At 42.1% G+C, this 16,273-nt stretch overlaps 1 protein-coding gene across 30 annotated transcripts in view; it reads left to right on the top strand.

Moving 5' to 3' along the window:
- Positions 1 to 16,273, top strand: part of AOPEP (aminopeptidase O (putative)) — a 377,169-nt gene that overhangs the window by 56,063 nt on the left and 304,833 nt on the right. For all 30 annotated transcript variants that reach the window (XR_011431756.1, XR_011431755.1, XR_011431757.1 and 27 more), the window contains exon 4: positions 9,525 to 9,678. Coding sequence is in view for 24 of the 30 variants with exons in the window: in XM_070249063.1 (XP_070105164.1) it covers positions 9,525 to 9,678 (154 nt within the window). In the remaining 6 variants the exon portion in view is untranslated. The remainder of the gene's footprint in view (positions 1 to 9,524; positions 9,679 to 16,273) is intronic.

Here is a 16,273-nt window from a genome sequence, read left to right as displayed (position 1 = left end):
TATGTAAAAAATGACTTCAGTATCTTGACTTTTTTTCTCTTTGAACTTTTTTTTAAATAAAAGTGTTTTTCTCAAATAATTAGCAAAGTTTTTCATAGGTTAAGCATAAAAAGTTCCCTCTCTGGGCCAGCCTGGTGGCATAGTGGTTAAGTTCGCACACTGCTTCGGTGGCCCAGGGTTCGCGGGTTTGGATCCTGGGTGCAGACCTACACACCGCTAGTCAAGCCACACTGTGACAGCATCCCACATACAAAGGAGAGGAAGATTGGCACAGATGTTAGCTCAGCACCAATCTTCCTCAAGCAAAAAGAAGAAGATTGGCAATAGATGTTAGCTCAGGGCCAATCTTCCTCACCAAAAAGAAAAAAAAATTCTCTCTCCCCACATGAACTGACTACTCCATCACGTTCTTTCTTTTTCCCTCTTCACTGATAACTGCTCTTCCTCCATTAGAATATAGAATCTTCATAAGTGTTTGTAGGACAGTTTGTTAGAGTAGTAAGTGAAAAAAATAAAGTAATTGTTTTAACACTCTCCAGCTATAAGTATTTTCAAAATAAATTTTAATTAATTAATTAATTATTTTTTGGTGAGGAAGATTGTCCCTAAGCTAACATCTGTGCCAATCTTCCTCTGTTTTTGTATGTGGGATGCTGCCACAGCACGGCTTGATGAGTGGTATGTAGGTCCACACCCAGGATCCAAACCCGCAAACCCCGGGCTGCCAAAGTGCAGCATGCAAACTTAACCACTATGCCACTGGGAAAGGCCTTAAACTAAATTTTAAACTGCCTCTTATGATTTGAAAAATGACCCATTTTAAATCCTTATCATACCTACAGAAACAGTCATCTTAAAGGGAAATTTCAATCCCGGTTCAGAGATGAAAATTCTACTTTGTAGCAGCTGCGAGCATGATTATAAGAACAATATCTGATATGACGTATCTATATTACTCATGTGACAATGAAAGTATAAGGATTTCCCCCCCAAATAAGTTCCAACTTGAGAAGGTGGCACCGGGCCTTTGGGGAACTTTCTGAGGAAGTCCAGCCTTCCTGGATCTGCCCTGAAGGGAGACAGGCTGGGTGGCTGCTCAAGCCTGCACAGTGAGGGAGTGCCGCTTCCTCTGGGCCCTCCCTCCCTCCCTCTCCCTGTTAGTCTTGCTAATGGATCCCGGCCTGGCTGCCGTGAAATCATCCACTGGTGCCATGGGCTTCTGGCCTCTGCAGAGGAAAAACTCTGGGTTAATTCAAGTACAGCGTGTTCTCTTTGTTTTGCAGCTGGGGTAGGGAAGGAGTCTAGGGCAATTGGATTGAATCAAAAAGGAAAATGCAAGCATTCAATGTCTATTTCATCGAGGATGGCTCATTTAAAGTAAACACCATTTAAATAGTCTCCAAATGGTCCATTCTATATGAAGTCATACAGGATGCCCCCTTTGGGCTGTCATTCTACTTTAAATGGATCGCTTTGTGTGCATTGCGTTTTAATGCCATTCAACCTTAAACCCCATATGTGGGCCTCATCAGGCCACAGGCTTCGGTGCACATGTGGCAGCCATACCTTCAACATTCTTCGTCTCTGCCTCCAGAAGGTCAGCCCAAGCCACAGAGAGAGACAGCTATAAAGAACAGTCAGCAGTTAGCATTTCTTCAGCACTTACTATGTGCCAATTACTATCCTAGTGATGTCTCTCTCTGTTATATAACTTATTCCTTACATAATCCTGTAAAGTAGATACTGTGATTATTCTCTTATTATAGACAAGGAAATTAATGCATAGAGAGATTAAGTAATGTGCCAGAACTGGTAAGTGTGGAGCCGGGGGTTGAACTCCTGAAGTCAGATTCCAGAGCTGGAACTCAATCAATGGATATATTCAGAAGAAATAAACTCTCATCAATTCTCTTTGCAAGGTGGACTTATCCCAAACAATAGATAATCTAGAAAGCATTTCTCTTCATTTTTGGAATGCATGCTCTGTTTTCTGGGGAGTGTTTCCACCTTGTTATTTGCATTTTTTGCAGTCTGGTTTGAAGACGAGGTCAAGTATTCCTCATGTGAGTAGCTAGCTCCCTGTGGCAGTGGGCAGTCTTTATGCACGATTGGGCTCAGTGGAATAATCCATGAGCAGACAGCCTAAAAGAGACCTTTCTACCTAACGAGGATACTCGACCTGCCCTCGTGGTCATGGACGAATGGAGGCACCCAGTCGTCGCAGCCCCGGCTCCGGCACTCGCAGGGGCAGGCAGGAGGCCCAGGGCCGGCCACCTTTGAGAAGCTTCCGCAAAGAGTCCCACCAGGGTCTTTGGGAAGTGGGTTCCTGGCCGGTTCTTGTTTGGCCCAGCCTATTGATCTGCCCGTATCTGGCTGTCACTTGGTAGCCTAGAAAGCTTTTTGGCTTCAAAAGCTTGAAGTATGAAACACTTTATTCCAAATGAGCCCTACTAAGTCGAGGAACTTGAGGAATCTAAAAAAAGTACAAATCTTGAGGGCTGTATAGCAGAAATTCATCTTGAGCGTGTAAAATATTGGTTTGGGTGATATTTTCAATACATTTCCTAAAGAAATGTTTCTTTCCATTATTTAACTTCAGAGAAGACTGTGAGGGAGCAAAGACAGTTCTAAAATATTTTTGCTGACTTGACTCAGGTTCTGTTGTCACAAACACTTTTGCTGTCTCACTCCAAAACTTCAAGCTATTTAAGGTTTCTGACTTTTTTAAAAAAATTGCTAATCTCATTCCTCTCTGCTGCCACCTCACTTTATGGCTTCTGCTGCCCTCCCTACGTCACCTTGAGGGTACAGACATTCTAATAGAGGTGCTGGGCAGCGATGTGGTTGGGCACACTGTGTGACTTCTCCGGGGCTGCCTGTGCAGGCATCTGACAGATACCTCTGATTCCGTTAGCAGTGTTCGCTCTTGAAAGCAATTTCAGTTCCTGCTGTTTCCACAAGTCTCATCTTGCCCGTGTGCTAGATGGATGGTACAAGAAACAGAGGGGCAGCAAAAAATCAGTCATAAATTCAATGCAGAACAAAGGGAGAAAGTCTGTTGTGCATAGTGTTTCATTCTTGTTTCTCCCCAACTTTATTGAGATATAATTGACACATAACATTGTTTAAGGTATATGACATGATTTTTTTTTTTTTTGAGGTAGATTAGCCCTGAGCTAACTACTGCCAATCCTCCTCCTCTTTTTTGCTGAGGAAGACTGGCCCTCAGCTAACATCCGTGCCCATCTTCCTCTACCTTATATGTGGGACGCCTACCACAGCATGGCTTTTGCCAAGCGGTGCCATGTCTGCACCTGGGATCTGAACCGGCGAACCTCGGGCCGCCAAGAAGCCCGTTGTCTTAAATGGCAGGATTTCCTTCTTTTTTATGGCTGCATTTATTCCACTGTACGTGTGTGTGTGTGTAAATATGCCACATTTTTTTTATCCATTCTTCCATTAGTGGACTCTTAGGGTGTTTCCATGACTTGACTATTATAAATAATGCTGCAATGAATGTAGGAATGTCAATATCTCTTTGAGATAGTGATTTCATTTCCTTTAGGTATATACCGAGAAGTGGAGCTGTTTAATAATGTGGTAGTAGTATTGTTAATTTTTTGAGGAACCTCCACACTGCTTTCCATAGTGGCTACATCAGTTTACATTCCCACCAACAGTGCATCAGGATTCCCTTTTCTCCCCATCCTCACCAGCACTTGTTATTTCTTATCTTTTTGATGATAGCCATTCTAGCAGGAGTGTGGTGATATGTCATTTTGATTTGCATTTCCCTGATGATTACTGATGTTGCACACCTTTTCATATACTTGTTGGCCATTTGAATATCTGGGTTGGAAAAATGTCTTTTCAGGTCCTTCACCTATTTTTTAATTGAATTATTTGTTTTTTGCTATTGAGTTGTATGAGTTCCTTATATAAGTTGGATATTAACTCCTTATCAGATATGTGGTTTGCAAATATTTTCTCCCATTTTGTAGGATGCCTTTTCCTTGATAGTTTCTTCTGCTGTGCAGAAGCTTTTTAGTTTGATGTAGTCCTACGTGTTTGTTTTTGCTTTTGTTGCTTTTGGTTTTGGTGTCATATCCAAAAAATCACTGCCAGTGTTTCATTCTTAAAAAGATTTCTTTTTTTTTTGGAGGAAGATTAGCCCTGAGCTAACTGCTGCCAGTCCTCCTCTTTTTGCTGAGGAAGACTGGCCCTGAGCTAACATCCATCCATGCCCATCTTCCTCTGCTTTATATGTGGGATGCCTACCAGAGCATGGCTTTAGCCAAGTGGTGCCATGTCCGCACCCGGGATCCAAACCGGCGAACCCCGGGCCGCTGAGAAGCGGAACATGCGAACTTAACCACTGCACCACCGGGCCGGCCCCTTAAAAAGATTTCTTAATAGGTTAGTGCCTGCTCTTTATCTCTAAATTGCTTCTTCCTTCTGAGTTACTTTTTATTTTATTGGAATCTCAGAACCAAAAATGTTGTTCTTTTTCTGTTCAGATTACCTTTTAACTAATTGGCTGATTAGTTTTTTAATTTTTTTATCTTAAAAATGCACATATTTAAAGAGTCAAAATAGTTCTTTTGGGTTTATTATACTCTGTGTCCAAAATAGCAGTCCTCAGTACCTCCACTCTATTTTTCCTGCTTTAGAGGTAACCATTTTCACTTCTTCTAGTTGGTTATTTGATGCTGACATCTGTGTCGTTCAATAAGATGCTTGATTGTTCAGAGTTGGTCTTCCCGCTGTGGCAGATAAGGATTTAGCTCTCTTCCCCTTCCATCACACACATGCTCCCTTCCCCAAATCCCATCTTCACAATATAATTAATGCCATAGCTTCGATTAGATCAATATTCTTCATTTATATTATTATATCTATGTTGGTTATTAAGAGCTGAGTCTTGTAGTAAAACTGATTACATTATTATTTCTGTAGAACATGTTAGTTTTTCATGGAGGTAATAACTGTCTTATTGTTTGTTTTTCTCATTTGCTTGGTTTTCTATGTATTTACCAACCCCAGACTCTCTGAAAGTTGTTTAAATCTTTCAAGATGCTGAGATACATCAGGTTTTCTCTTAATTTCATCTTCCTGAGGCTGTCTTTCCTGGTGCTCTATAATCTGCTCCAGTGGGCACAAGTTACTCTCTCTACTGGGTGCATAGCTGGCTCCTGGGATGGCCCTTCTCCATCATTCTATAGGTTCTCTTTGCTTTTCTTTTGTATTGGCTCCTCTGTCTTCCACTTTCTTGGTTTACTACCTCTTTTTTTTTTTTTTTTTTTTTTTGAGGAAGATTAGCCCTGAGCTGATAGCCACTGCCAATCCTCTTCTTTTTGCAGAGGAAGATTGACCCTGAGCTAACATCTGTGCCCATTTTCCTCCATTTCATATGTGGGATGCCTGCCACAGCATGGCTCCATAAGCCGAGTGTGGGTCTGCACCTGCATCTGAACTGGTGAACCCCAGCTGCAGAAGCAGAGCGCATGAACTCAGCCGCTGCACCACCGGCCGGCCTCATCTTGGTTCACTACCTCTTTTTGAAGCATACTTTACATACTCTATTAGCTTCCAGAGAATAGGAAAGTGGGAGGTGGGAGATGTGTGGGAGGTGAATTTTTTTGAAAATCTACGTGTCTGAAAATGTCCTTATTATGTGTGTTTTTTTTCCCCCTCTCTTTCTGGAAGCTTGTAGAATATTGTCTTTGTCCCCAGGGCTCTAAATTTCAAAATGATGTATCTTGACACAAGTCAGTTTGTATCCAGCGTCCTGGGTATTGTGTGCCCTTTCGATCTGGAAACTTAAATTTGGGGAAATTTTCTCGAGTCTTTTAACTGATGATTTTCTCCCTTCTATTTTCTCTGCTGTCTTCTTCTGGAGCTTCTGTTACTTGGATGTTGGACCTTCTGAACTGATTGCTGTTTTCCCCTTATCTTTTTGTCCTGTCTTTTTTTTTCTTCACCTCTACTTTTAGGGAGATTTCCTTAGCTTTATAGTCCGTCTCACCCTCTTTTACTGAGTTGTTCTTTTCTTCTCTCATGTTTTTAGTTCCTTTTACTTTGGAGAGCTCCTTTTTAACATTATGCTGTTCTTGTTTCAGCATTGCAGTCAATTCTCTTAACTCTTAGTATGTATACATTGGTCTTTTGGGCAATTTTCTTCTCGCATGTCACTGTCCCCCAAGTTGTTGGTGTCTGTGTGTTTTGGTCCCTCAGTTTTATGCCAGGGGCTTTTGAAGGATGCCTGGAGGTTCTTGGTTTGTCTGCAGGCATTTAGGAATAGGTGACTGAAGTGCTGATTGGAAGCTCTGAGTGCGTGCACAGGGCTTGTCGCCTGGGAGCTTCATCATAGGGTGCTTGTAGGAAACCTCCAATGTCAGTATCCTTCGTTGCCTTCTCTTGAGCATCAGCTGTTTTCATTCTCCTGCCTAGAGGGTAAAAGCCTGGTTGCCAGCATTCTGGGAACCAAATAAGGGAAGATGGCTGGTGGTCTCAGCATCTGCTGTGCATATATTCATGCAATCCCATTCGTTTGCCTGCAGCTGTGCCATTGTCCTTCCCTACCCCTAGTCTAGGGGCCCTCTCCTTTATTCTCTGTAGAAGATAAACCTCCAGTTCTTGCTTGGGTGTGGGGGGGGATGGGCGAACAGCCCAGGTGTGCCAAGTAGGGGAGGCCATCCAGGGATCTAAGCCCTCCTTAGATAGTCCTGGAGCCACTCCTGCTTAGTTTAGTACTTCCTCCACCCCCAGCCGTTTGTGGCTTTTAGGGGATAAGATGAGGTGGAATCTTGTCTTTCCCCACTGCTAACTTAGGATTCAGGTCTGCTGCGTCATTCGTCACTCTTCCGTCTGCATTCTAGCTTCCAGTATTTTGCAACTATTGTATTCTATTTTATTCCCCCTCTTCTTGTTGGTTTATGGCTTAAAAAATCCTTTTACCGTCTTTTGACTGGGTTTTGGGAGGAAGGAAAGGTAGCCTCATGTGTTTAATGTTCCATTTTTACCTGAAAGCCTCACCATTGCTGTTTACTTACTGAACCCTCAAGGCTCTGAAGTTTTTAAAAGGAACATTCAATGGTCCATGCTAAACACTTCCCAATGTACCTCAGAGAAAGAATGTCCAGACTGCAGCCCTTTGATTAAGAGAACTTGGTTATTTGAGATTTTTCTTTTAAACCAAGACTGTTCAAAAGATCTAGTTCCTCAGCTATAACTTCTTTCCTCTTCCTCCATCTCCACTCTCTCTACAACTTGCATCAGCTCTTCTTGTGTTGTCCAGTCCACACGGAAGTTCTTCATGGAATAACCAGGAAGAGACATCCGGTTGCAGAGAGTGAGTTAGTTATGGGCAGGCAGAAAAGTGAGGGAGGTGGGTGCAGGACAGCCTGTCATGTCAGATCCACATCATGCTTTTATCAAGACTGCTGGGACTGCCTCTACCCTTTTCTTACTGACTTCGGATCAGAGCAGTGATTTTCTTTAAAGCTGTGGTTTTCCTTCAAGCCCACTAGAAGCTGCACACTTCACCACATTGGCTCTAGCATCACTGGATTTGCTTGTCTCTTTAAAGAGGAGCATGCCTTCAGCTTCTTAGTCAGCTGTGGAGAGAGTAATCTCAAGAGCGGCCATTCTGATTCCAGAAGCAAGCTGAAACTTACAAGCAAGTTTGAGAGAAAGGCTGCCTCGGTGTTGGGTTTCTAGCAGTTCTGAGCATGCCTTTCAGTATTTCTCCTTCAAGTATCTCCCCTAGTGACTTCCAAACTTGATAGCATAGCATATTTATTCAAACTTGGTATCATATTTATTTTTTCCTTCAGTTTAAGTCTTTGTTTCCTATTAAAGATTGTTTTCCATCAGAGGAATTCTATAATGTCTTTCTTTGGATCTAAGTTGGTAGAGTTTCGGAGAGTAATAAATAATGACTCCCCTACCTTCCTGAATTCAGAATTAGTTGAGAAACAAAGAAGCCAAGCACAGGGAGATCAAAATACAACCTTTGGGGGCCGGCCCTGTGGCTGAGTGGTTAAGTTCGCATACTCCGCTTTGGCCGCCCAGGGTTTCGCAGGTTCGGATCCTGGGCGCGGACATGGCACCGCTCATCAGGCCACACTGAGGCGGCATCCCACATGCCACAACTAGAAGGACTCATAACTAAAACATACAACTATGTACTGGGGGGACTTGGGGAGAAAAAAAAAAAAAAAAAAAAAAAAGATTGGCAACAGTTGTTAGCTCAGGTGCCAATCTTTAAAAATGAAAAAAGAACCTTTAGTATTGATTTTTACTGGTAAAGCTCTTTGAAAAATGTCATGTTAGGTCTGCTGACCAATATTGGCATGTTAATATTTTGACCCTGAATTTGACATCTTATCCACTCACTAACCAAACTGAACAACTACAGGCCGCTCTGTGAGTGTCTAACCCTGTAAAACTTAAAACAGGCAAGAGAAGAATACCTCCTGCAAAGGGGTTAGTAAAGGACTGAAAGAGAGGCTGGAGGTATCTGTCTCATGGAAGTCCCCCACCATAGGAACATGCGGAGTGGAGAACTAGGTTTCAAAATATGAGGTGATATCAATTCCTCTTAAGACAGACCATCAATTTATAGCAGATGCCCCGAAAAAAATACTATATTAATGCAGGTTATATGACACATTCAGATTTCAGAAACATTAGAATCATTTTCCTACTTTAGAAGTAAGGAAGTATAGTGTTCTAAGTTATGAATCATTTGTTCCTTTGGTAAAGTCTTTCTCTACAGTGTGGACTAAGTAAAGGCACACCCTTGGTGCGGGGCGGGGGGGGGGGGGGGCCCACTATACTTCCAGCCGTGTTACAAACTAGCTCGGAGTCCTTGGCTCCGCTGAACCTCTCTGAACCTCTAGTCCTGTTTTTCATCTGCTCAGTGAGGAATGGGGGACCAGCCCAATACATTAACTGGTAAAAAGGATGAGAGAGAAGACTTGAACTTCCACAGCTAATTAGTTTCAGAGTTGGAACTAAAACACAGGTATCTCCCTTCCCTACTCTCATTATTTTCTTCTATATCCATTTTAGTTTGACTTAAATTGAATTTACACAAAATAGTTTAGCAGCACAGAAGTGACATTTATTTGTTCATTTACTCAGGCATTCAACAGAGCATCTTTTTTTATGCCAAATACTGTGCAGGACAATAAGGACGAATAAGACATGTTCTTGCATACAACTATTAGTGACCACCTCAACCACCACCCTTTATTTATAACCTCATTTGAAAGGCTTCAAACTGATCTCTGATCTTCAAGGAGATCCAAACCTCTTTGGCTATATTGAAACCATCATTCCTCTTACACTTCCCCCTGAGACCTGGAATAATGCCCCTTCAGTTGACATGACCCACCTCCAATAATTAGCTCTTACCATCTTATCACATAAGCTCTTCAAGTGCCTAAAGAGAAGACCTACAGAGTGAGATTCAGAATCATTCACTGGCCTCATTATGGGTTTTCTCTTTCTGTTTGTAGGGTGCTCGAGCTGGCATTACTACGTAACCATGCCAATGCCAGCTTCCACCTTCACCATTGCAGTGGGATCCTGGGCAGAAATGAAGCCAGAGACCTGTTTATCAAATGATCTGGCAACAGAGAGATCCCTCTCATCTTCTGAGGCTGATTTCAGGTTTGTATTTGGTAACTTGCTGAAAAACAAACACTCGCAGGAGCAGTATGATGCATTTATTCCAAGTACTGGGAACGTGAGTCATCTCTGCTGGGAAACTAAACCAAAATATAATTAATCAAAGCAGGAAAAGCCCTACTGGGAGGAAAAGATTGTTGAGAGGCAAAAATGTGGGCATATTGTTTATGCAGAAAGAAAGAGAAAAGAAAAGAAATATATATGAAATCCTCTGTGAAGTCAGGTGAAATATTTTTATTTGTTTGGTTAAGTCAACAGAATCCTCAGATTCAACACTTCCCGTCCTTCTATACCTTTTAACTTTGGTTTTCAGTGTTTATTTGGTCAAAAACACAACTTAATAAGAAGAAGTTGCTTGTCTGGTGGATTGCTTTGTAGGCCGCTGTGCTGATTTGGCTCCAGTGGCTGCTGTTAGCACTGTGTTGGTAGGGGTGGGCCTCCCTTATTGGGCTGGTCAGCCTCCTTAGGAGCACAGGGCACAAGGAAGCTGTCACAAGGCCATTGGGTGTAGAGAATCCTGCTAGGTCAGGGCTCTGTTAACTTCAGTAGTAATTTCTTCTTGTTCAGAGTGGATCAGAGAAAATCAGTTTAAAGTTCTTAAAAATTAGTACGCGCCATTGGATATTTACTTGCAGTCTCACCAGAGGCTACTTCTAGCTTTGAGAGCCAAAACAGAGAGGGGGGACGCTCATAAGAAGCACAGAAGTGTGCTAATCATGCATCATTGCATCATGCCTCATTCCTAGGACTTCTACACCCAAGCTCACTTTAATCATTTCTCCTGTTTACAGAAAGTCACTAAGTCAGTACCTTCTGATGGAGAAAGCCCAGAGTAACGGTTACGGATGGTTAGTTCATCCTTGAAAACCAAGTAAGATATGCTCTTAGTGCAAATTACTTTTGTGTTGGTTTTATTTTGCCCCATTGCTTTCACTCTTACTGCAATACCTGTAGTGGTTGGTATTGTTGGGAGATAAAGCCATTGAACCTTTTCTTGTGACAGGCTTGTCTTATTGCCCACATTTTGCTTTTTGAAGGAAGGGAGGTAATTTTCACTTCCTGTTCAGTAACTTACCTATTTTGAACTGTTTTCCCTGAGCTCTATAAAGTATCCTGTAAGATAGATAGGTGTTATTGTCACCATTTCATAGATGAAGATACTGAGGCTTCAGACAGCAACTTGTTCATATTCATATTCCTACTGAGTGAGTTCCTGGTTTCACATCCAGGCTCAGCCCCCTAGAGAGGTCATTCAGAATTTTACCTGGGGACTTTAAAAAACTGTGTAACATCGACGCCTCCCCTGGAGTCTGATCTCCCTTCCCACCTGAAGAGTTAGCTCCATGACTGAGCCACTGTTACTGATTGGAGTATGTTGTGTGAAACAGAAAACAGAAGTCAAGAGCATTGCCTTTGAGCCTGAAGGTGCCATCCCTGCTGGGCTTGCAAAAGCCATTTGGGCAATGCCATACTTTCCTTCTCTGCAGAGTCAAGATTTTGCTCTGGGCTCTCAAAGTCTTCATGGTGAAGAAGTACTCTGCTCTTCACTGCACTCTCTGGGCTGAGTGACTGCTGGAGGAGGTGTGCAGTTGGAAAATGTGCCTTAGGAAGGCTAGGGGAAGGCAAAGAAAGAAATGTGGTATTTTATCTTTCTAGTCATATTCCCAGAGATACGAGGTAAAAGGGTGGGCAGCAACCATTTCCTCTCTGTTTTCTTTGCTGCCCAGAAGCAGCTGAAGTGGCTTTTCACTTTTCCTGCATTCACAATTGTGAGGGGAGGAGGACACGGCCACATCAAGTGGGGATTCTGGGAAGACATGCTCTCTGAAATTTCTGTTGGGATTTAGGGGAAGAGGTCACTATGACTCCACTATTGTCCTCCTGAGTTCAGAACCAATTGAGAAACAGACAGGAGGAGAGCAAAAATAAAGGTTGTATTATTGACGGAAGCTGCACTGAGGGAGTGCTCAGGGGCACCGTCTCGAAGGACTAATACTCCATTTCCAAATTAGACACACTTACCCACCAGTTACCCACCCAGCTGGACCGCTGCCAGCCTCCATAACACAGATACACACAGCCTGCCTCACGGCCAGAAAGTATCCCCTCTGTGGGCAAGCAGATTGGGAAACAGAAAGCCCAGAGTGGCCAAGACCATCAGATGAGCTTGGGAGAGAGGTGAAGGGTGCCATTCCACACATCGAGAGGCCCCAGGAATGGAGTCCCTCCCACACGCCCTTCCATGTCTGACCTGCTATGACTAAGTTTTCCCTTCATTTATCACTGTGCTTGTCCATCAGAAATGAACTGCTGATCAAATAATAGCTTACATTTGCTTAATCCTTCCCTGGTTGCATGGTTCATGTATGCTGTCTTTAGTCATCAGAGGGTGGCTTTGTGTTTTTATCTATTACATCTCTGGCTCATGCTAAATTTGCCAGCAAAGGTGCTCTGAAGTGCCAACTGCCATGGTGTTTTTGGTTATGCTCACATCTGGTCGCCTTGCCTTCCCCAACCCCCTTTCTACCTCAGATCTTCCTAAGACCACCAGTTCAAGTCACAGAAATGTAACTTTTACAGGGGCCTTACATACCATAGGCTTTCACTTGCCTCAAGTGTTCATCTGGGTCCCAAAGTGTTGGTCACGGAACTTGCCATCACTGTTCGTGTGAAATATAGGAAGAACCTTTCCTCTTCCCACTCCAGTTCCACACATACACTAGTGTGCTTTGAGTGAGCATTTGAGTGAATCCGTTAGGTATGAGGCACTTAGGTAAGCTGTTGAAAGTTTGTTAGTTTTATTTGGCTGCAGCATAACCTTCAGCCACAGGGGAATCTTTGTATTATGTTTAACTTTTCGGGGCCTTTGTTAAAGCATTGTCTTCACTTTGGGGCCATACAATTTAAGCATGATGCAGAAACTTGGATAAAATTCAGAAGAACTCAGCAAAAATAATTAAAAGCATGGAAAATAGGCACCAGGAAGAAGAAAAGGCATTGAGGTTGTTCTTCCTAAAGAAGGGCAGACTTGATGGAGGAAGAGGTCTTCTCTAGAGCTGTAAAGCCTATGAAGAGTTGCCTTGTGAACCTTGGAGCTTGAGGCCCTTGCTCTATGTCTTTGAAAGGCTACAAAAGAAAAAATTTTATATATACATTTATATATGTATGTGTACATATATATATGTGACATATATAGAGAGGAAATATATATATTTATATTTGTAAAATACATACATATTTGTGAAATGTATATATAAAATGCCAATTTCCAGTACACCCTTCACTATGAGAGAAACCTTTCCTGGCTTGGTGTTTCTCCAGCCCTTACTCCCCCAGGATGTTTCAGCTTTCTGTCTCTTGTTGCACATACCTCATTTTGCTTTGTAATATACTGAACGCCCTAAGAAAACACCTCTGGCTTTTGGACCTTACTGCATCATCATGTATATTGACATCATTGCCAATGACACATTGGGGGCTGGTGGTAGGATTTTGAACACTTAAGATTTTTAGCAAGCATCTACTTTGCTTGCTAAAGCATGTTAATAAATTGTGTAATCTGTGTCACTGTACTTATCAGAATTTTTAATTTTTTCTCCCAACAAAACTGTAAACTCCTCAAAGGTAGGATCAGAGATTGATTTATATGTGTGTACATTGTAGCACCCTCCTGGGTGCCTTGAATAGAGCAAGAATGCAGGAAATATTCACTAAATTGTCAGGTTGAACCGAGGAAGGGGTCATGAAAAAAAGGATATGCATTCCCAAGGGAGACTTTCTCTAGCAATTTCTTTTGAACCTATGGCAGGAAAACTTTTGTGTTAGGTGGTTTCAGTACAGTGCCTTCTTGAAACAAGAGGATGGCTGAAGGAGAACCTCTTGAGGCAATTTCTAATCTTGTGATTCTGAGTAAAACATGGTCACTCTTACTCCTTAGAAAACCTCTTGTAAAATCATTTCAGCCCCGCAGTTGTCTAAGAGGGAACCAGTGGTCTAGTTCCCATGATGTACCAGCCTGAAATAAATGTCACCATTCTTCCCCTCTTGGCAGTATTGATGGGTAATATGGACAAGGAGCAGCAGGAAACTGGAGAACCACAGAGCGGCTGAGCTCAGCCTCGAGAAAAATCCAGGATCCAAATTTACTCAGGAAGCATAGTGAGGTATATGAGGAAGGAGGGTCAGGAGGGAGGAGCTTATGATGACTCACGATGTGATAAAGTAGTTCTTATTCTTTAGGAATGTTGTGTGGATTAATTGGGATAATGCATATAAAGTGTTCAGAACAGTGCTTGGCACAGAGTAAATATTCAGTAGCACTTGTGGTAGGAGTTATTATTTATTATTCTTATGTTCATTGGTATTACAGATTATTAATAATGGAAAATCAAGTATTATTATTAATCTTTACTATTAAAATCTGTACTCTGATTACAAGTCTGGGCACAAGGAATAGCTATTTATAAATGCTTGATTTGTTGAGGATATTGAGAGTGTATTGGAGCAAGCACAAATACAGAGATGAACAACTGAAGGCGAGTGTGAAAGGAGGATACAGCACTTTTGATTTTATTCTCGTTCTATGGAAGACTCTTCATGTCTTTATAAAAGTACAGTATTCCCTTACTGCTTCAGGAACATGGGTGTTGTATGAAGAGGGGCTCATGTGGCGAGTTGTCATAGAATGATAGTGCCGGAAGAAACCTTAGAAACCATTTTAAGTTTTCTGTTTGTTTTTAATTAAAGTATAATGAACATTCAACAAAATGCACAGATATTAAGTGTTTGGCTTGATGAATTTTTGATGATTGCGTACACCCTAAACCAGACAGAGAATATTCTGTCGCCTCCCAGATTTCCCTCACACCTGTCTCCAGTCAATTCCTCCCCTCCCACAGCAGCCGCTTTCCTGAGACCGTGTTAGAGATGAGGAAAAAGAGGCCCTGGATGCCGAGTCGCTTGCCTCGGGTCACAGTTACCCAGCCTGAAAAGAGCCACTGAAGCCCAGGTTTCCTGATCCTCATGTCAGAACCCACTTGTGGCTTCCCTAATGCTATTTCCATCTTTATTGGGAGCCTTAGTGGTCCCACTTACCCATAGCTTGATTGCCTTAAAGTCCTGCATTTTCTCCCAGGCTTTGATTATGAAAAATGATGCTAAGTCACACAGCTGGAATAATCTTCATTACTCTGGCTAGTGCCACTCATGTCCAGAGAGAATTTAACTCACCTTTTCTCTTGAACAAATTGACTTTTTCTTGGTATAGCATTGGCTACCTCAAACTATTCTCTAACCTTTGGGGTTCTTGCCTGCAAGAAATAGTCTTGCCTCATGGTGTGTTTCTACATACGCTAATTGAATACCTCTTTGCAAAACTGTGCTTTGATAGATAGAATGTAAACTTATGCCCTTTGTCCTGAAGATGCCTCTTCACCTCCAATTTCTCCATTACTTAACATGCTCTGAAAGCTTTTCAGAGAGTGCAAGCTTAAATTACTATAGCGCATTATAAACCTATGTAAATACATTAGGAAAAGATATTGTGGTGTTTTATTCAATAAATGGCTTTTTTCACTTCGTGAGACCTTTGATTGAATTGATACGCCAGTAGAGTCTCTGTCATTAGGTGGACACTGCAGCCTTTTCCATTAAATGTTTACCAGTAGGCAACTTTACTCACTTTCTCCATAAGGCAAGGTTATCAATCCAGGGACTCTGGCTAGGGTTCAACGTCAATAATTATTTTCTTCCTGTCACTTTATCCTGGCAGAGGTTTTTATGAGCCTCCATCGATTTTTCTTACCCTCAACTGTGGTGAAACGCCATCAGTGCTGGCAGCTGTGTCCTGTGCACCATGCTGTGGCGGGTGAGACGTTTCTTCACAGTTGTGTGGCTCTTCTTGGGCAGTGCTGGCCTTGATCAGGTGAAAGTCACTTCACAAACGTGGAGAGGTGTTGCGGTCTGCTCATATTGGGATGTGCCAGCATTTTAAGGTTTTTCAGTATTCACTGTGAATCTAATAAGTACCTATAGTTAGAATTATAATTTGTAAATTAAAATTAGGGGACTTTCCATTGTGTTTGAATAAAGGACATGTTAATAGGTGAAAAAACAGAGTTCCCTTTGATGTCGATTTCTTTGGGTAGGTAGGTTCTCTTGAGGCCTGTGAGTCAGGCTCTAGGAATTCGTTTTTAGCTCCACCTTTGACGGAATAACTGGCAGTGGTCAGATAGTACGGGCTGGGCTCTGATCTGTTTCCGTAAAAGGTTGATTCAATTAAATTTGTATTGAAAGTGCATTGGGGAAAATATTGTATCAAAAGTGCCTCTGTGTTCCTTACCAGCCTAACTTTTGATGGCCTTTGTAAAGAACACCTAGATTACTTTTCAGTAAAATGGGTTGTGTTCTTTTGACAAGTTGGAACCTCTACTGTCATTTGCTTCATTGTTCTACCTATGTCCACATCTTTTATTTTAGGAAATTCTGGAATGGAATCTTTAATTTGGTTGTACTGTCCCTTCCTTTATCAGTTATGAATCATCTCTCATTTGGAGAAAATTTTTCCTGTGGTGATATT

This window comes from Equus caballus, chromosome 23 (genome assembly GCF_041296265.1).
Source record: "Equus caballus isolate H_3958 breed thoroughbred chromosome 23, TB-T2T, whole genome shotgun sequence".
Classification (NCBI taxonomy): Eukaryota; Metazoa; Chordata; class Mammalia; order Perissodactyla; family Equidae; genus Equus; species Equus caballus.
The sequence above is the reverse complement of the archived record's forward strand: the minus strand, read 5'-3'. Positions and strand labels throughout refer to the sequence as shown.